The 22,495-nt window shown below is 36.2% G+C and overlaps 1 protein-coding gene across 1 annotated transcript in view; it reads right to left on the bottom strand.

Annotated features, from left to right (window-relative positions):
• The window catches only part of LOC113227914 (breast cancer anti-estrogen resistance protein 1), a 61,464-nt gene extending 39,234 nt beyond the window's left edge, over positions 1-22,230 (bottom strand). The window contains exon 1 of the mRNA XM_026461005.1: positions 21,635-22,230. Coding sequence (XP_026316790.1) covers positions 21,635-21,676 — 42 coding nt within the window. The 5' untranslated portion in view covers positions 21,677-22,230. The remainder of the gene's footprint in view (positions 1-21,634) is intronic.
• Positions 22,231-22,495: the final 265 nt, after the last annotated feature.

The raw sequence follows: 22,495 nt of genomic DNA, 5'->3' as shown, positions 1-22,495 counted from the left end.
TATCGCCCGCTGTAAAACAACCACTAGCTTACATTGCTGAATACATTATCATCGCGTTAGCTAGGTTATAATTAAAATTTCTTGAAAAGCGACCCTGAAAGCGAGACTGAATCTGACCTTTCCCTTAACCGGGCGTGGGCTTTCCACATGCAGCTTTGTTGCCTTGCGGCGAGCTGCAGGCGGTTCACGGCTGCCGATGAGTCACCAGTATTCGACCATAATCTGACGTAATGTTGATATATTGCTCATCTGTAGCCTAAAGACCTCCCGTTATTTGTGAAAGTTTCAATAAGTAACGCAATAGATGTGTTATTATTATCCTTATCTTTAAGTGAGTACCGGACAGTGAGAGAATCTTTAGTGCATGTTTTCGAAGTGTGGTCTATAAATGAAACTTACGCCTACAAGAAATATTCACATTAATATTAGGCACTGGCAACGGATATGGGTGTGGCACAATAACTTTGCCCATGACGTTAAGACCACCTCCAAATCTTCGAAATTCATGACACTCGAATTTCACCGGCAGCCACATGCCGACAGACCTTGGTTTAATTACTCTAACTCAGATCACACGAGCAAAAACTACCCGGAAAAAAGTTGAATGGAACAAGTGCTAATCTTTTGAAATTTAAATGAATGGACTACAAAATCATTTCACACAAATCCAACAGACGGGACAAAAAATATGGCGGTGCATTCTTTTTATCTTTTCAACAGCTATCTAAACGTTGAGTATTAAAACACACATGTGACTCCATAGATGTTTTTTGTAGCAAATATTTACGCAAAAAGTAAAAGTCCCTTTAAAATTCCACCGTTACAGCGCTTTAGAAGACAAGAATCAATCCCTCAAGTGGCCTTCAACTCTGGGAATGCAACTACCTGCTTTTTATAGCTGAGATGCGACTAGCAGATATGTACAACCCGACCTGGTTCGATTTATCGATCAGTGGACCACTAGGCGACGGATACACTGACCTCTCAATCCAACCGGGTATTACCGCAGGGAAATTACTATGACCCAGCATGGCGATGGGCACACGCAAATGCATGGCCATGTGTCGTTAGATTAATCTCTTTAAATAGAATAGTAGATTTGCTGTTATAATTGCATTTAGCGGTCCTGGCAGTATTTTCAAATAAAGACTCAAGAACTCTACCGTAAGGACAAAGAAGATAAAAAACTGACTCGAGTTATCTTTCAAAAGACATTAAAAATTCAAATGCAACAAAACGCACTGCAGTGCACGCTCTTATTGTTACTAGCAGTACAAAGGACAAAGGCGTCAGAAAAATTGTAGCGACTGATTTGATTGTCGGCGCACACTTTGTCGGCAAGCGAGTGTCGGGAAAACATGAACTCGTGACTTAAACATCTTCTTAAGTTTGAATACTGTAGCTGATGGAAGCTAAAAAGGATTTCAGAAATATTAAATCTGAAGCGTAGTTTTAAAATCTGTACTTACTATTATGTAATATTACGTAACGCCGTTCGTAATCGGCAGTTTTACTTACAAATAATAATTAACAAAATAACTACCCGCCCATTTTTCTTAAAGTGTACACACCTGAAACAAAGAAAGACATGTTAAATCGGTACTGAAAATAGAATAACGAGTATTTTACATATTCTCCGTCGGAGCACACGACAACATAGTAGATTTGCTGTTATAATTGCATTTAGTATTGCATCAGACAAAAATTTTTGCGAGCTGTATAAAGTCTCGAATAGACAGCAATGGCCGTCCTGACGTTAAGCCTCAAGAACCTTAAGTTATAGGCCTTAGGCGTTACCGTGGGGATTCTCAGATGACAGATGAACGTGTTACAATGGTTTATTGCGCCCGTTTTTGTCGAAACGTGACTCGAAGGTCGTCGACCCCGCTACTGATTCCTACAGGATAATGGGATGAGATAACTCGCCGTGACTGTTCGCTGATGTCTATCTTACCACCTTGTTTGGTCCTCAATTTCTTCGTCGTTTAAGGAAAGTTACAAAATAATGGCTCCATTATATGCTGACAATGGTATATTTAAAAAAAACATGATTCATAAACTTAAAACAGAGTCGATAGTAAGTTAAACAAGCTCCGCTTTTCCCGGGTAACAAACAGAGCATCATGAAATTTGCGTGCAGCAATGTGTCTGAAAAGCTGAGCGAATCCAAGCAATCATAAACTGAGACTGAGTCAACAATAACCATAAGGCGTAATGGTAAACTGTTGCCGTTAGTTTGTAATAAACTAACTGTGCAAATGATGATTAGGCTATGAAAACTGTTAGGGGTACTTAAGCACTTAGTGATAGGCGATAATCTAAAATGTACTAGTCCGTGTGGAAAATCCCGGACTTAAATAAGTTCATAGCTTGTGAATTTTACCAAGAGATAACAAAACAAAGTGCACACTGCATTTAAAACGTATATAATACTTTTTAAATCGTACACGATTTTTTTCTAATTCAAAAGAAATGAACGCTTCGTAACTTCTTGATGTTGATCAAATTTTATGAAAAATAACTTTGTTTACCTTATGCAATGACATTCGCTTCTCGAAGACGATTTATCGGAAGCTGTTTGCAGAATAATTAATGGAGCATCCCTGCGAATTAATTGGGTTTGGCCTGATTTAGACCACGAGTAACGGGCGTTCGCTAGCAAATAACCAATGATGGGAAGCTGGTACTACTGTTTACTTCAAAGCCTAGACATACACGTAGAAAACGAGTACCTACTTTTCTGCGTTCTCCATTAATCACTACCTATGTCGGAATGGCCTTAAATTCCATTGCATTGAGATTGATCCATTACGACTCAAACGTTAATGCGAATGCGACTGTAAATTAGCTTCCCAATATGCCCTTATCGACTTATTATGTATAGAAGCTTTACAGTAATCATTATGTGCTAATTCGTATGCGTAACAACTTTATCTTCATGAGTGTTGTGGCGCCAAAGCTCCGGTCCGACTAGATTTTGCTGCCTCACTTTTTGTTTCATTTTTGTCGATTCCTGTACAGTGGTCTGCGCTTTGAGAGGCACCCTGGGCGGGCTGATCCGAGGCCTATTTTGAATATAATTGCTACTATCCTGCTTTAACAACGTCGCTACATTTGTTATACAAATGTATCAAACTCACCGCCGACCATTGTAAGTTTTACATTAGTTTTACGACTTTTGTACTATAGAATAAAATAACTACGTATGTATATTTTTCACGGTAGTCGAAAATAATTTAAAATGCCCGAGTACGAAACGAAATATATACCTACTACTAACGTTACAAAAAATCTACTACTAACGAAGATGTTTAACTATTATCTCATTCAAAATAAAGGAAGCCAGACGGTCTAAAGTCTCAGTCATAACTTAATACAGGCCGCGGGCCAGTCCCCTACTTATTAGGCAGATAAGGCGTACATTAGCGGATAACAACACACATTTTCTCAACGTCTTACCATAATAACTCAGCCTATAAATCAACAAGTTAACCCGGCTATGCAGGCAGATGTCTCAGCTTACGCTGCACTGGAACTTTTAAAGCTATTTAACCCAGCAGGTTTTTTACACTCGCGTGAATAAGAGCATTGAGTTTCGTGTTAACCTATAGATCTTACTTATAGATATAATTGAAAACAAAAATAAAAATAATAAAATAAAATTGAAAATATGAGCATATTTAGTAAAATTTTGTCCTATTGCGAAGTAAACGGTTAGAATTTTAACAAAATTTTCTGTTGGTTATTCTTATTCTTTGTTTATTGAGTATTGACTATAAAAACATAACCAATTATTAATTAACAAAAACATAACCAATTAAACATTCTTGAAACTAAACCGGATATCTACCTACCGATACTACAATGCAAAAAAAAATAAACAATTAAAAATTTAAATTCTAGCGTGCGCCATAATTCTCACTGTTAATTATACAATAGTGTATTAACTCTAAAAGTGTTTTTTTCAGAATCGATGAAAAACGAATTACTCACTTCCCGTGAAAGATTATTAAATTTTTTGTATCGGTTAAAGTTCTAAATAATTTCCTACTTTCCAAATACATTTAATATTAAATACATTTAATATTTAAAAGTAAAATTGAATCAATAACTTCATATTTTTGAGTAAGGACTGTTTTGTCCAGAATTACCTCACGAAAACTTTGTCCAATTTTGATTTAAGTAGAAACCTTTTAATTGTTTTTTACAATATCTTAACCACAGTTTTATTGACTTATAGAGAATCAAATTTTATGTTCAGCAATAGCGTAATCTTGAATTTCACATATTTTGAGTAACAACAGTATTGTAATAGCAATGCGATATAATTAGCATCAATACCGATTACGAAGTTCATGCATTACGTTCGTGTGAATTTTATAACTAAAATTTTAATCATTTCATATATGTATATATATATATATATAGTATCTCGTAAAAAGAGATGATAAACAATGATAAATTAATTAATTCAAGAAACATTTCACGAGTGACGCAAAATTTCTTTTTATTTAATGCTCTGGCCACACAGAGGCGGCCGCGGAAGCGTTCCGGGCGCGGGATTTTTTGTAATGTACCAGTTCTTATGAACCCTGCCACACTGAAAGGCGCGGCGGCCGCGGGGCGAGGCGGCGCGGTGCGGGGCCGCACGCCATGACAAACAGGCAGAGCGGGCGCGGGCCGCGGCCGCGGCGTCCGCGGGGCGGGTGCGGGCGCGGGTGTTGTAATACATTGAGTTCTATGCAACCGTTCACACAGCGCGTCAGTGGCGGGGCGCGATCTGGGAGCGGGGCTTCAGCGGGCTTGGACGTTGTATTTTTTTACAACTAGGGAATGTGTTTTAATTGATTTTAATCAAGTTTCAAGATGAATTCGACGGAAAAACTTATATCATTGGTGCAATCATACCCCAGTTTATTTAATACAAGTGATAGAAATTATAAAAACATAGAAATTATTTGGGAAACAATTCCGAGGAGCTAAATCAAGATCGTGAGTATATTTTTTATGTTTTTAATTATTATTAAAATAATTGCCAAATTTTTCTCTGATTTCAATTGCATAATCAGACGATCTTTGATTTGTACGAATTGGAAGTAGTTCATTGGCCTCAACTGGTTGAGAATCGCTCTGTTGAACCGCATTGTTACCGTTCTTACTTTAATGAAATTGTGTAAACAACACGTGACTTTGACAAGTTCTATTGTCGTTTCAATATCATATTGCATGAAACGTCTATAGACTTGCCATTTCTGTGTTAGCTGGCCGAATACGTTGTGGAAAACGTCTCCCTCCATCAATAACAATCAACTGTGAGATACCTCTTCTCTTCTCTAAGAAAAAAACATGACGCCGTAGATTATCTGTTCATTAGTTATGCAGAAACATTCAAAAAACTGAAACCCACAATTCAAGCCGAAATCAAATTGAAACTTGCACACATTTTTACAGAAGCTGAACTGAACGACCTAGAAGAAAATCAAATTTCAGAAGCACCGGTACAATCTCCTTAATTTACCGTAATTAGCACAACAAGTAATAACGATCAAGAAAGTATCCCAGTTTCATTGCAACTAATTCCTGAAGACTTGTGTTTCCCATTATGGTACCTGTAATATAGTTGATGACTAAACTACACAGGGTAATTCCAAAAGGTATGGTACTGAATTAATGCTGTGATAACATAAAAAATGTAATAAGAAATGATGAATGCTAATTTAATAAATAAAAAGTTAAATAAATAAACAGTTAAGTTTAATAAGTAGCAACCAAGGAGTTTTATAATTTTTATTAGAGTATTGAATGGTCTACAAAACACTTTTTGTTTGAATAAGTTTGCATTGTTAGTTCTGAGATGTTGATTTTTATGTTAGTGACTCGGATTCATTGCTCCCGAGTGTATAAGTAGGTATATAAGTTAAGTATAATTGCAATTATGCATAGTTCATAATAATTTAAGTAGGTACATAAAATTAAATAGAATTGTTGTTGATCCTACAAATCTTAGATGCCTGTTATTTGTTAAAATAAAAAATCATGGGCCGTAGGAAGCCAGCATTAGACTGATAGTAAAAGAAGTTTGAATTAATTGTGTTAAGATTGTTGATTGTTCATAATAATGTAACTTTCGATAGGGACCTATTAATTATTTGTAAAAATAAAAATGCCCAGCGAGTTTGTTAGAAATAGAAGTTTTAAGTTAACTATGTTAAAATTGCTCAAAATAATATAAGTAGGTACATAAGTTAAATACAATTGTTGTTACATAAATCTTAGATAGATACATATTATTAGTTAAAATAAAATCGCCCAGTGAGACTGCTACAAAAAGAAGTTTCAAGTTAATTTCAATTGCAATTCAAAATAATCAGATGACAAATAATTTGTCAAAATAAAAATGCTCAGTGAGACAGATAGAAAAAGAAGTTTCAAGTTAACTATGTTAAGATTGTTCAAAATAATGCACTTATGTAGATACATAACTTAAACAAAATAGTTGGTGTTATACAAATCTTAGATAGGTACTTATTATTTATTAAAATAAAACTTTTTTTTTTGGACTGATAGAAAAAGAAGTTTCAAGTTAATTACGTATATAGATTGTTAATAATAAAGTAAGTAGGTACAGTAGTTAAATGCAATTATTATTGTTGATTCTATAAATCTTATATACCTATTATTTGTTATAATGAAAATGCCCAGTGAGTCTCACTGAAAAAATAGTTTCAAGTTAATTGTGTTAAGATTATAGAATTTTTTAAATGTTTTTAAATAAACAATTTCTGTTCATATGAATAGTTTGATTCAAAACCTTCAAAGTAAGTATACAGAGTGTCCCAAAACTCAACGATAACCTGGGAACAGAATGTTGCCTAGTTTGTAACTACCCAGAAAAAAATATTTAAAAAATCGGAGTCATTTTCTTTTTGTAATATAAGCATTTTAATGAAAAATGTTGAAAATGTACGCCCTGTACCCCATTTTTAAGTACTACAATTACAAATTTGCTAATTTTGCTGTTCTAGTTTTTGTAACGATCCCGAAACAGCCCAGCTAATGAGCACAATGCCAAAGAAAGCCCGAATTACTCTAGTAAACTCTAGTTTCAGCACTAAAAAAATATGTATTTAATTTTTTCTTGAAATTTTTAGCAGATTTTTTTTCAAGGTAACTTTAACACCCCATACAAAAGTTTAAAGAAGTTCTTCTACATCACTATCCGATAGTGACATGGACCTTTCTTTATTTGTGTTGAAAATGAAATGTGGCGTGACGCTTTTGGTGTCACACCGGCCGCCTTCGTGCCGCTGTCCCGTCACGAACTACACTCGGGATTGCTGTGTGGCATGCCCCGGCACGCATTCGCTTCCCGCAGGTCCGCCCCCGAAACGCTTTTCCCGCTATACCGCGTCTGTGTGGCCTGACCTTAAATGATACGTTCCGAGGTTGACTAGAATAATAATATAGTGGTTTGTAGTAAACATTTTCATTCGCAGCTATCTAAAGGCGGACAAATAAAATATCCGGTAGCTGACGGCGGTGATGTCGGCGGCGGCAATGTATCCTGTGGAGTCACGACTGTCACTGCGGCAGATGATATCTTGACTTGACACGAACGCGACTACTCTGCTTTTATTCTAACAAATCCTTAGGGTACAAACCAGAGCAATAACTTGTCTAAATTACTACTATTAGGTACTTATGTATTTAACACAAGCCTTCGAAGGTCTTTGTTGAAACCTTTAAGAAAAGTTATTTTTGTAATTGCCGGCGGTTTTCAAATAACTGTGTGTTGACAGAAAAGTAGGATAACCCGATGAACTAAGAGTTTCGAAAGGTGAAAAAAAATCCAATTGCGTCAATCTAATAAAATTAAATACTGACACCTATCGTGGAATCGTAACCACTAAATCCAATTCAATTAAATATTCCATTTACGTCGTCATTTTATCATATTTACAGTCCACATGAATGTTAATAGAGTCCTTAAAATGTGTTTTTGTACAACGTTCTTTAAAATCGTGAGCTGATATCAATTTGTTAGTGCGTGAGTGGAATTTGAAGGGGCGTTAATGAAGGCACGTGTGGGTTGCGTTACCCTCAGGGGACCTAAAGGACTGTAAAATAATTATGTCAATATACGTACGATGACATTGTCCGTCAAGACACGGACGCTTTACGGGAGGTCCATTTCGTCGAGATTTCTGATCGCTTACATTATACCTTGTATTTTATCGAGTTCTCACTAAGGTTAAGTATATTTGTTTACGTAGAGATAATTTAACAAAACCTAACGCCTAAGCAAAAGCGTCGAAAAAAACGTAATGGACGTTTTAAAATTTAAATTTCGTTATTTAGGATCAAGGGAAGTTTGCGCATACAAATTCGGAACACGACCAAAATGAGGGAGGATATAAAATCTCGAAAGGTAAGCACAAAAAGTAAGAAAGAAAGATAACTTAAAATTTTTTACAGTGCGCTCGTGACTTGAAAGCGGCTAAAAGTTTAAATCGTTAAATCTCATTTAGTCTAAAGGAGAGAACTCATTTACTTTTCGCATAAGTAGGTACTTTATTTATTTTATTTTTTTTATAACATCAAATGACGGGACGAACAAGTCGTGCGCCTGATAGTAAGCTACACGCCTGTATGGACAGGCGTAATGCAATTACAGTGCCACTCAGAACTTTAAATTGCAAAGATCTGAGGGGCACTGCCACTGCGCCCGTCACCCTGAGACGTAAGTTGACCAGTCCCATGTGCTTGTAATTTCACCAGCACCCTTACCCTTCAAAACCGGAACACAGTAATGCTGACATTACTGCTTGGCGGCAGAAATAGGTAAGTAATTTATTTATGCTAAGTTACATTATATTATATACCAATTCTATCATTCAAACAAGTAACCATTAACGGTAAATGAGGTACAAGAACATTAAATAGAAATTAGCACACGTGTATGAAAAGTATTACGAAATTAGTGAAATAGGAATATCGTATAATATAGGTACTGGTAATTGTAAATAATCTACTTCCATGTACATTTAAAGTTCTCCTTATATTACGCAATATTCATCTGTATATACAATGACTATTTTATCATTATTATTAGTCAGTTCGTTCCATCATTTTATTGCACAGTCTATTGAAAATGCAACAATGTTATATTTCAAAATTAATTTCGATCTGAAGTGGCAGGAATTCAATTATCAAGAACATTGTACATCAAGTTGAGAGAGGGTAGAACGTCAAAGGGAAGTCCAGTAAAGTCCTCCCGCCGCCGCAGGGAGGGACCGTTGTTTGCATACAGTCCAGGCTTTTCTCCCCAGAATAATAATAGCATCCTTTATTATATTAGCTTTTCACATATACTTGAGTGTAACCGTACGTAGGTTGTTTACTGGGTGACTACTCCATGACCTATTTTCGTGGGTGTATAAGCATGGAAAATTTCTTATGTTTCAAATATACAGGTACTTCCATTGTTTCAAACACAATAATCGTTAATCGTAATGTAGACAAGGCATCTGATCGATTTTTGAGAATATTTTTATTTTCTGTCTGAGCTTCTTGTTCTCTTGTTTCTAACCTATCTTCTTCTGCTGCCATATATTTATATAGTAGTCATCTTTCTATTGCCACTATCATCACCTCGTACAGTCCCTCACACGTACATTACATTGTAGGTAATTGATACAAAAGAATACTTTCTCATTGCTTGAATAAAATTTATCAGTTTGAACGTCAATGTAGCTCACGGATATTGCACCTTTGGTTAATAAATCTGCACCTGCAAAATAACTTTTCGGGAGAGACTTAAAGATTATAGGTACGAACAAAATTAGTCGACAACTGTTTTATGCTTAAATATGAGTACATAAAGGAAAGTTGTGTCGTGTAGTTCGTATTATTTTTATGACTTTGATGTAATAAAAGTAATTTTGACGTATGATCACAAGTGGCTTTATTATACCAAGGGCACGATATTTACCTTTATCGATTGGATAGACACTGTTGTACCAATAATATTACTGAACATTGGCAAAAACAGATATAATGGCAGGACTAAAGTACCTGAAATAAAATGCTAGTAAGAAATAATATTGATCGATCTACAGGTATTGAAGTAGAGTCTCCACCAGATCAACTACTTTCGCAAAACATGGACCGGCTTTTAGCAAAAATTTGATCAGTGAAAGTCGAAGTGATACGCCACAACTAAAAAGAATAGTTGATTATTTTTATTACGTGTGTGGGTTTACTATTTACTTAGTCTTTGTAAATATTGTTTTTATAGCCTTTTAGCGGTATACTTCAACTAAGTAAAAGGTGTATTTTAAAAACTTACGGTCTAATTCGGGCGTAAACATTTCAAACGAGCGCCATAAAATTGCAGCAAAAATCTTATCTCAACAACCTCTATTAAATAAATTAAATTTCCGGAATTTTAATTGAAATGCCTAATTATTCATTTGATGAAAAGTGAGACCACCCAATCAATACAGTGAGACAGGCTTATTTCCGAGTAACGCAAAGCATCGACGTAATAGCGCTAATATCTCACTGGCTGACTACAAGATCTCGAATTCTTGCTTATAATCGGTTTACCGTTCGCCCTCAGTGACGAATAATTAAGATACAATCGAAGTAAGTCCTACAATCGGAACATTTATTTCGATTGCGTTTGGTAAAATGTTTGCGTTTATCGTCTTGATAAATTACCATAATATATAAAGAAAATATATCAGCTGTATAAAATTTTACTGAATTTTCTTTTGTTTTATAAATACCTACTTGAGAAATATGTTTATTTATCTTTTTCGGGCTATGTCGTTGAGAGAAGCTCATGTATAATGAGATTGGTAGACTCGTATAGCACTTTATTTGCCCACTTACATAAATAGCTTTTCTAACACATACATTAACATGGCAGCCGGCAGTCAGTCCATATCTAGCCATTACTTTGCCACTTGACGGAGTATGCTGCCATCCGCAGATATGGAGTCAATTTGCAGAGAGCAGGTTCGAGTAACTTTTTTATCCTTGAGGTCAGTGGCCGTACCTACTAAACAGAATTATGTAGCATCAGGGGCCTTACCATGAACTCTTAATACGATTCAGTTTAGTACCTACAATGAATCGTTGTGAGAAAGCGCTACATGAAGTGTAATATAAATGTGTAATATATAAGTGTAACAAAAATATCACCATCCCGCTTTTTTGTCGTTACGAACCTATACTGAACTGTAATAAGAGTTCATGGTAAGGCCCCAGGAAACATTACACTTCACCTTGGACGCAATTTCTTGTTTGAACACCCAATTTGGAGACTTGTATTTTTCGCACACGCCTTCTGTGTGTTCGATAAGTATGAGTGTACCACGAGTGTACCAACTCCTCCCTTTGTTCGACTGCTGACCGTAAATAATTCTTTACGAGGTTTCTTAAAAGGAAATGCCGCAAGACCTAGTTTACATTGGTAAGCTTCGCTCACTTTCTTTTTTTTTTTCAAGTGACACTTAAAGATCCTTAGACAAATAAAAGATATGGAGGCTGGTTTGTACTGAGGTAGGTATGACACAAATATTAGTCAGTTGAAAGTGCAATCTAGACCGTTATGACCTTAACATCTATCTACTTGTTTACCTAATTGCCAATATAAACTTTCATTTAGGTTTACCGTTGGTTTTAAATATAACTAATGGAAAAAGATAATCCGTTCTGGTGCGGGTAAACAATTGAATTTTCTCAAGAATTTTTTAATTATTTATCGACAGAAAAACAACAGTGAAATTGGATATGTGTATGATATCAACAACACGATGGGTAAGTTGCAGGTGTCATTCGTTTCGCCGACATCCGTGGTCGATAGTTCGCTTCCATTTATTTCCTCTCGTATGGCCACTCTAATTGGGACAAGTTGTCGCCGCCTTCTCGAATCGATCGCGATATCTCCCCCTACCAGTCAGCAACGAAACGATATTTCATGTTGCTCGTCTCTCAAAGAAGGTCTGTCAAAAGGAATATCAGTTATCGTGAGTGTCGCTAGTTGCCTGGAGAACGATATCTTGCATTTGTCTAAATCGCTTCAAAGGAATCAATACATTTAAATCTATTCGGTAAAGATAGCTAAAAAATCTCTAAGATTCTCCTTGCACTCGCTTAAGCGCCTCCAAAACTTTATGCCGTTAAAAAATAAGATCTGTTTAGCTCAATCTCTTATTTTACCCTTCTGAGACTATGCAGATTCCTGCTATTTAGATGCTACTGAAGAACTGCTAAATAAGCTTGAACGGTTGCAAAATCTATGTATAAGGTTCATCTTTGGCCTTCGTAAATATGATCTAATTTCACACTATCGCAGTCAGCTCAAGTGGCTTCCCATTCGTCTTCGCAGGAATTTGCATATCGTCTCTCTTCTTTACAACATTCTACATAATCCTTTGTCTCCCAGGTATCTGAAAGAGCGTTTCAGCTTTCTCAGGTCCCTGGATAAGCCTTGTCGCTCTCCAGTTATGTTTTCCATCATTCAATTCCGGTTTTTATTCTCACTCCTTTACCGTTCATACGGTCAGACTTTGGAACGCACTTCCCATTACTGTACATGAAAGTAAATCCTTAGCTATCTTTAAAATGAGAGTCAAGGAGCACTATTTATCCTCTGTTCCATCCATTTTATTGATATTATAATATAAAATAATGATTTCTCTAAGTATTTATATAATCTGTAGTAATATTTTTGCTGTTTTTTTTATTATTATTTTATTACATAATTTAATTTTGTTTTGTTGTGCACGTAAACCCGTTATCGTAATTATTGTGTCCTGTATTTTGGTCTCAGGAAGAAATTTCTTATAGAAATAAGCAGTACCTTTTGTTTGTGTTTTCCGTTTTACCAAATGTGATTTGTGTTTTCATGTTCAATAAATAATTAAATAAATAAATAAGACAGAGACGCACTGATGAAAGTTATAATGTTGTAATCAAAAGTTACAATGTCTTCCCATATAAACTGATGACAGTAGAATGCTAAAATATGGACAATAGTTAAAAAGCAACGGCGGAAAGAGGCTGGGCTTTATTTAGCTCAGTCCTAGACAATAAAAAGAGCAATCAGGGAGATCGCTGCAATTAATTGACCGCGTCTTTGCGCTCTGAAATTAAACGAGAGCATTTAGAGAAGCAAAACTAAGATCGATCTTTTTGCTGGAACTAGTCCGAATAGAGGTTTCAGAATAGACTCGTATTCTGCAGATTACTTATTTTAGTGTTGCAATTTATAATTGAATAAAAAGAAAAACAGTTATCTGCAATAAAATGCATATAAGGAATAAATATGTTTTAACTTTATAACAACTGTTAACTTTTACGAGGTGTCGCTTGTGTCCGAAAAAGCGCTTATCAAAAATTTAAATCGAGATTGGTTCATAAAGCAGTCCCATTAACCAACCTTCCACAATTTTCAAACAACAATTTAATTTAATATCCAATGTACCCTAACTTAACACCCCTCCTGTGCGTTATTTTACATATAAATCGAATTCCAACAATATTAATATAAGAACAGTGCATAGGTGCAAATGGAAAAGGTAAAGTAAAAGTTAACCGCTAGAAAACATAACCTAAGAATTTGCGTCGAATTAGTGCTTTCTAGCAATAACTGCATAGAAACTGCAGATCCCACTTGTGTATTAGCTTTGAATCTGATACGAGCTGTGAGAGCAGGATATTATGTCCACATTAGTATATCCTGCCCGATAATAATTATTACGGGCATCGTCGTCGTCAAGCTACGGGCACTGATTAGGTTGTTGCGCGTATCTATTTGCACTAGTTTTTGCGACGTGTCTTATCTTCGGGTTGGACTCTACATCTCCTTAATAATCGATATACGGCAGCATCCTGATGAGATTTTATTGGAGTATGATGGGCACGTCGTTGCAGAATAATGAGAATTAGAAATAAAACATCCATGCTTGATATTATCCAGAAATTTCTAGATAGACACCTAAGTACCAAGCCCTTATTTTTTTTCAAAAACAGAGAAGTACTTATGATTTAGGTAGTAGAAGCTATAGACAAACTTTACAGTGTTTTTAAATAGGATACTAATAAAAGCTCATAGTAAAAAAATAAAAATAAAATGAGCTTATTTAAAATGTGAACAAGCTGCCGAAAACTTTGTGCAAATAAAAATACGGAAACAACCGAAGGAAATAATAAAAGTTCTGAAAAATCTTGCTGACTTAATATTACTTAACCAACTTATACTGAAAACATTTTTAGTAATTTCTTTTGTAAATTACCTATTATAAATCTAAAAGAGACCTTATACATTTCTTAAACTTGTTAACTATTGCGTAATACGGAACTCATAAGAAATATCAAAATTTATTTAAAATCAATCATTTTCATTTAATAATTCTATATTCAAAAAATATTCTTAAATTAATTGTAATTTGACACCGTGAGGGAAATTAATTTCTGTCGAGAAAGGCTTCAATTATAAAATTATAAAATATTGAAACTGATACCCTTAAAGGTAAAGTTGATAAAAAATAGTCAAGATGGTGTCACCTCCGAAGCTCACACGAAATGTACTTTTGTGTCTTTGTTCTCAGATCTTTAAGCCCAAAATAAAGTAGATATTTGAAAAGCAGTTCGTTGACAAATAATTACGGGTTCGCTAACCGCGTTCATAATTAATGGATTAAAGAGAGCATGAACTCGAAGATATCTTTACATTCTTTATAATACATATTTTTATATTCTTTTAGGGTCATAAGTATGTCTAGTACTTACTCTGTCTGAACGACGTCTGCGTTCTAGGCGAATTATTTGCATTTATAACCCGCGTAATGTACTTATGATTCTTATTAGTATTTTCTTTTTAAAATGTAAATATATGTACAATACAATGGATTTCATTTCAAATTGGATAATAGTGCAAAGCAGGAGTTCACCTCTTCAAGGCAGATAATTTTCACTTCAATATAACTGACAGTCATTAAATGGAAAAAGTTTCTATCAATGTCGAGTGTGTACCGAGTATAGGTCCCAAAGAGGGCTGCGGCCTCGTTGTACTTCGGCCTTATATGGCACTGGTGGCCGACGAGCTGCGCTTGCGACATTGCGACTCGCGCCAGTATTTTAGACACAAGCCCTAAATTGTTCACGTTCTTAATTTCGTTATTTCAAGTGACATTTCAAGTGACGTTCAAGATTATTACCTGGCTTAAATCACTAAATTTAAAAATAAATAATTCTAAAACAAAATATATGCAGTTTGGTAATTACAAAAAAATTGACTTAGATTTACACATAACTTATGAAAATGACGTTATTGATGATGTAAACACTACTAAATTTCTTGGTATTACTATAGATAAAAATTTAAATTGGAAACATCACATAGATGTGCTAAATAACAAGCTTGGTAGTTATTGCTACGTATTGGTCGATGTAGCGTCGGTTGAAGTTGCAAAAAACGCATATTACGGGAACGTATACCCATTATTAATGTATGGTGTAATTTTTTGAGGAAACTTTGTCAATGCGGTTAAAATATTCACAATACAAAAACGATGCCTACGCATAATCCATAGTAAACCCAGTGACTATTCTCTAAGAAGTCTGTACAAAGAAAAGGGTTTCCTGACTTTAACAGGAATATATATTTTGGAAATATGTCTTTTTGTACGTAATCACAGTAACTTCTTTACTAAAATATCTAATGTACACTCCGTTAACATCAGAAACAAGGACCGTCTTGTCCTCCCTAAATAAACAGCACGATCTTTAACCGCAGCACCTATGTAACAGCGATTAGAATTTATAACAGACTTCCAATGGAAATGAAATGTTTAAATGGTGATAAATTTAAAGCTTGTTTAAAAAAATGGTTAATTGACAAAGTTTTTCACAATCTTAATGAATTTTATATAAAGACATCAAATATTTGACAATTGTATAACTAACTTAATTATAATTTTAATTTTTGACATTTAAGTTGTAATAAATTTTAATTGAATTGTAATTTTAAGACATTGTACGCCTGATTTGGGTAAGAATTGTAGATCTAATCACCTGTATTTTACCAATTCATACAATAAATGTTTCTGATTTCTGATTTCTGACAAATTCTGGGTTCAACTTTGTCCAAGTCTTTAATTCAGATCTAATTGGGTAACCAAGCCATACATCCTCTCGCTTATCTCTATTATTTTGATTTTACAATTCATGAAAATGAAGCTAGAGCAGCAAAAAAGTTTTAGAGCGAATGTGTAGAAATACCAATCCAAAATTGGCGAACAAAAGATGGAGTCTGGAAGATTCAGAAGCAATGGCTTATTATATGGCCTAATATGGGAACCGGGAGCATTCCCCGCCGCTGCAAAGGCCGCCGCCGAGGACGCTTCGCAAGAACTCGCATTACAAAACGTTTATTTAAGGAACCAGACATTTCGGCGAAGCCATACACACGATATCCGTAGTAGCGTAATTTTGAGACGGGTCTCTTGCGAACTTGGTCTGCCCAAACCGGCTAAAGGCAGTTTGAGAATTTATTAACATGCGTTTTTGCTGAGAATAAACTAGAGTAGTCATTTACTTGTTTATTTTCATACCCTGCAATGTTGACTTACAATGCCTGTTTTGTCAGGAAGAAAATGTGTGCAAAATACGATTTAACACATTTATTTTACCATATTGGACGTCTTGTAGAGCTACCTCCACCTTCATTAGGCAACAAAAGCGTGTCTACACACAGACATGCATTTTCCAGAATAGTCATAAAATAGAAAGATATGAAAATGCGCAAACCTTGCCTCGAAATAAAGCCGTACCCTAGCAGTTTTATCACGCCAAACCGATAGCATCGATAAACCAACCGGAGATAAGGTAATGCATATTTGATAAATGTTCAACGTTTACACCGTAATATTCAAACACCTTTATGGGGTTTCTCTGACTTTCGCCCTAATAACTTCGAAGTGTAATAAGAATATAATTAACTAAGATAATTAACCAAGCTATTTCCGTAGCAATTAGGTTTCATGGATTTGACGATGAGCATTGTACACTAACTACTTACTATTGCTCTATTTTTGAATGATTCATAAAACACATTCACCGTTTTGTATTACAATTTACTGTTAATCATCATTAAAATTGTTTACGTCCTACCTAATATTACAATAGGAAAACTTTATCGGGAAAGCTTAGCAAATATGGCACCTACTTATGACGGTATTGCCGTTCCATTATCGTAATCAGGTGCACTAAGATGCAGACAATGCAGCTCCGATTAGGGAGTATCTTATGAAGATAATTCAGGATCCTTGCATACATTATTTATTTTTCGACTTATTCAAGGATTAAGAACTCTACTTTAAAAATTTAATATAATGATCTCCAAAATAGGTCCTTTAAATGCTAAATGTAGTAAGTAAATACAATACTTTAATGTGACTTAACTATGTCATAAAAGCAATGGAATACCTCTGAAGCTCAAAAAGGAACATCAACCTTCACTTAATCAGTTTTAAGTAACGAACACACGTCCACGTCGGTACATTAGGAAACCTCACCTCTACCTAAACCGATAAAAATGTTACTGCGTAGGGCAATGTAATGGCAAATGTACAATGAACCATCGTGCATTATCTAACCGAGGTGTGACCTTAGCAATGTCGATAAGCAAATCAGACGGTTGCGTTTAGCTGAGATAGACTTGTTGATAACTTCGAGTGTATGAGATGCATTCTTCCGGCACCACAACTACGACTAGCTACCTACTAAACATGACCCCGCTATGTAGTTTCACGTATTGCAGGTACTTGAAATAAATGGTGGAACAGTTAACATGCGACTGGTTCTGTTTCAACTCAATATACCTTCAACTGCAGAATCTAGAGAGACTTTAGACTGCTTGTAATGGTTATTTTAGTACGAACTATTTATGTGTATCTGTAATCATAATGCATGGTGTACTCGTTATCTTTGTACTTGTTCTTCTTTCTTTCTAAAAAAACAGGCCGATAAGATGAGTGTCTACTTTTAAACTTTTATCAACTCGCTTTGTCTTTCTTTTTAACTTTTTTACCTTTTGTATTGCATTACACGGACCTGAGGTGTAAATCACACCTTAAACCGTTCTCATAATATCTCAAGCTGCAATTTTCACTGCCCGTTTAGATAAGTTCGGTCCGGCTTATCGACTAACAGTCCGATAGAACAATACGGTTCTTACCTGCTTTCGTTTTTTTTTTTACTTCAATATAGACTAAAATTATGTACAAATGTGTATTTTGCATCTATGTAAGAAACGATGATAACATATTCTGGATTTTTATTTGTCTGTGATCGATCGTGATCTGATATTTACGCCTTAGAAAATTGCAGTTAAAAGGGCTTAGAGGATGGAAAATAATAAAGTAAAAAGGGTTAACGCCGGGGCGTCAGACCGGGGTCTGTCAAGGTTATATACACCAAGGTAAGTTAATGCCATCGATACAGATGTTAAAAAAAATTCTAACATCATAACCGCAAACATTGAACGACAAATGACATAAGATGACCACCAATGATGAGACAGACCTCAGCACCAAATAATATACCGTGAATTACTAAGAAGAATCTTAGTTCCAAAAATCAATAGCATGCTTATTGTTTTAAAACTTTTTTTTTAATACTAAGTGACGGTACGAAGAAGTCGTGTGCGTGTGGTGGTAAGCGACACCCCTGTCCCTGACAGATGCAATGCCACTCAGAACTTTAAATCACAAAAATCTGACGGGCACTGCCGCTGCGCCCGACAACCTGAGACATAAGTTGACAAGACCTATGTGCCTGTAATTTCACCAGCACCCTGATCATTTGCTTGGCGACAGAAATAGGTAAGGTGGCAGTACTTCCCTGGATAAACTATTTCACAAGGAGCTCTACTGCTACTTGACTTACATTCGTTTACCCGAATGCAGTGAGATTTACTACGAGCGGAAATTATTACCTTAAAACCAAAACTTGCAACACTTATTGAAACACAACTGACACCTATATGTGTAAGTGATACTTTTCTTCCGATTATACTATATTTAACCCGGACAAAGCAAAGGGAGATAGTGGAAGAGTTTCCCTTCATTTGGCGATTAATCATTTTGTTAGACTATTTTTCATTAAAAAAAGTTCAACGTGTTCAACACAGATGTTCTCTTTAATACTATTGTGCTAGTGATGGTAAGCAAAAAAACCCAAAGTTACACGGCTACAGTTGGCGTAATAGACTTAACCAGTAATGTGTAAAAGAAATCACTTTAAGTCGAAATAAAGTCTTTAGTGTAAGGTTGAGATTCGAAACTTTTTTCAAATAGATCTCTACTAGAAGTGACAACTCTCGTGTTGTCTACTGTGTAGATTATAGAAACCAACCATTCTTTTTTTTCCATCCTCTAAGTCAGGGTTTCTTAACCTGTGGTGCATGGACCACTAAGGAGTCCGTGTAATGAACGCTGGGGGTCCACGGCGAACCTACCTAACATAACAAATGCAATATATAAAAATTGATATACAATATGTGGTTAAATAGATACTGTGCGCATGACCTTTTTGAATTTTCACACCCGAGGGCTGAGCTAGCAATATGCGCGTCAATGCATCTGGCGAGCTATTCTTCTTCTTCATCTATTTGAAAAAGGTCCGTGGGCTCTTTGAAATTTTGAGACAGGCCCATGACTAGAAAAAGGTTACGCACCCTGCTCTAAGTGTAGAACAGTACATCCGAGTCAATAGATCTATCAGTAAACTTTTCTAAAAACTAACAAATCCGGATTTGATACTTACCTTTTCCAAAGTCACTATTACATTACATAAAACCTTAGCATAAAACACTCTTTTATTCTAACGTATGAATTATTGTTTTTATTTATTATTTTTTATCTGTAAAGAAAATTGTAATTATAAACAGTAATGGAATAATTACTTTTTACAGCTACATTCTTGTACTTGTATAGGTTGCTGTGTTAGTCAAAATGTTTGGTGTATCTACCTTTAAACTTTGTAAACGTAACGTATAATTGCTATTGTAGTGTGCTGGTGAAATTACAATTGTGTACAATTGTGTCTCAGGGTGACGGGCGCAGTGGCAGTGCCCCTCAGGCCATTGTGATTTAAAGCTCTCAGTGGCTCTGACACTGCTATGGATAGGCGTGTCGCTTACCACCAGGCGCACGACTTGTTCGTCCCGTCACGTGTTTTCAAAAAAAAAAAAAGAATAAAAAGTATGCATCATGTTGGCTTGCCTATACAAGAAATAAATAAAGATACTATATAAATGGACACATTACACACATTAGCTTTAAGCGACTAATGGATCTAATAGTAACGTTGTCTTATACTTTATCAGTATTGTATTGTTAATAACACTGTATACACGGATATTTTCCTTGTACAAGAAAAGTTCAGTATATACAATGTAGTTTCAAAAATTATTGCGTGCAATTAATCATTAGAATAAAAACAAAAAAAAAATAATGCGATACCAAAACTGCCTTGGTAAGCTACGCAAAAAATGCCAACTTAAACACCGACAATGCCGTCGGCACGATATGCCCTAAAATAGAGTAGGAACCTTGTACCCGCTAGCTGGATCAATAGAGCCTTGATTCGAGGCCCTTGAACTTTCCCAGCCTTAAATACTCAGCAATGAACTTCGTCGAACTACGACCGAGTGTTTTTAGACTTTACGTCTGTATTGACTATCGAATTGTTTATAGACCAAGCTAAGAACAATGTTAGTGTTACGTTTCTTGTTGTTGTTTACGATATGTTTACGTTAAGAATAAAATTGCATTATTGTCTGTTATTTGAGTGTTTTGAACTTTTGATGTAAATTGTAAAATGTACTGAGGCTACGAATCCTATAGCAACCGTACCAAAACACCGATGGTTATTTGTTTTTTCTTTTGTTTTTTTTTTGTATTTACACCACATGAATAAGCTTAGGAAACTTTGGGAAATGTATTAATTGGATATTAATTTTATTTACGTTGTTAAAAATACCAAGAAAATTTATAGCAATTATGCACGATGTAAATACGAGTATCTACCTAACAACTATCAATTCTGTGCGCCACTCGTGTCATATCTCCCAACGGGTATGATAACTCAAGGATCGATTGCTTATCAACTCGAAATATTTGATAATAGACAAAGTCCACTTACATTGGTTTCTCGTGTTAAACGTACAGGACTTGATACATTAACAAAATTTACATTGCCCTCTATCTGTAAAAACCAATTAATATTAGATTTATCTCGATTCTATATCCAACTACCTCTTAAGATTAGCAATTTCCCAATTCATTCTGTAACTTTTTTCTGAAAACCCACCGTGTACGAACTCAAATTTAAATTGCAGTGCAGGCCCAGTTAGGAGTACCTACTTATTCATGCATAAATTCAACGCACGCCACAGTACAAATTCCTTACACTTATTTACATTTAATGCATGTAGCTTACTAGTAACAAGTTTACATTTATCTTATTTGACAAGCAGCGCACATGAAGGCGAAAGTACGGCGTGCACGTTACGTGGTTAGCAAATGTCACTGATGCACCCGGAAAAGCGTGGGCTCACCTGTGTTGGGATCGCAGTCTCCCGGCCTAGGGGTATCGACATTTTGCTCTAGCGGCGCTGCCGGCCGCGCCCCGGCGCCCGCCCGCGCCGCACCATCCACCACCGCCGCACACGGGCTGCCGCTGATCCCGGCGCCCGCACTCACTACCCACCCTCGGCCGTCGAGCGTACACCGCGCGCCGACACACGCTACGGAGAAAAACACTTTCCCCCAAACGCGAATTTTCACGACTTTACTTGACCCCGGCACGGCTCCGTAGCCAGCTGTGCTCTCCACTCGTCACCTTACAGTAATCCTCATTGAGAACTGAGCAGTCACCGCTACAAAACAATAAGAAAATCCAATATCTCTGATAGTCCAGTTTGTATGTGAAACGACGATTATGTGGTAGCGACACTAAACTGACAACCGCCTCGACAGGCGCGAGCGCGCGACTGCCGAGTGGCGCGCCTCGGAAGCCGCCGCGCGCAAGGCGCACGCTACCCCTCGCTCGCCACCACCCGCCGCGACTCTGCCCACTCCGTGCCTCTGCACTTCGGCTCGGGGTCGCGTTCGCACAACACAGCCTCCTTCGTCTCCACGAGGCCGGCGACTTGAGCCCGCGGCTCACGGTTGATCGCATGGACACGTGTGTCAAGCACGGGCGTAATGCGGTATCGAGCGCGAGTACACATGCGCACTGCTCACCACTATTGCAATCGTGGCTCATTCATTTGAACTGTCTCGACTGGCACAATATGCACCTGAGCAAATATTATGGAACTCAATGACACAGATGCGTTCATTTTTAAATTACTTCGTGTGTTTCGCCGGTTATGTCACTAAACCTTCTCACTTGTTAAACTACCTACTCTTTATAA

The sequence above is a fragment of the Hyposmocoma kahamanoa genome, unplaced genomic scaffold, assembly GCF_003589595.1.
Source record: "Hyposmocoma kahamanoa isolate Upper Pololo Valley unplaced genomic scaffold, ASM358959v1 220, whole genome shotgun sequence".
NCBI lineage: Eukaryota > Metazoa > Arthropoda > Insecta > Lepidoptera > Cosmopterigidae > Hyposmocoma > Hyposmocoma kahamanoa.
This window is presented reverse-complemented; position numbering and strand designations above follow the sequence as displayed.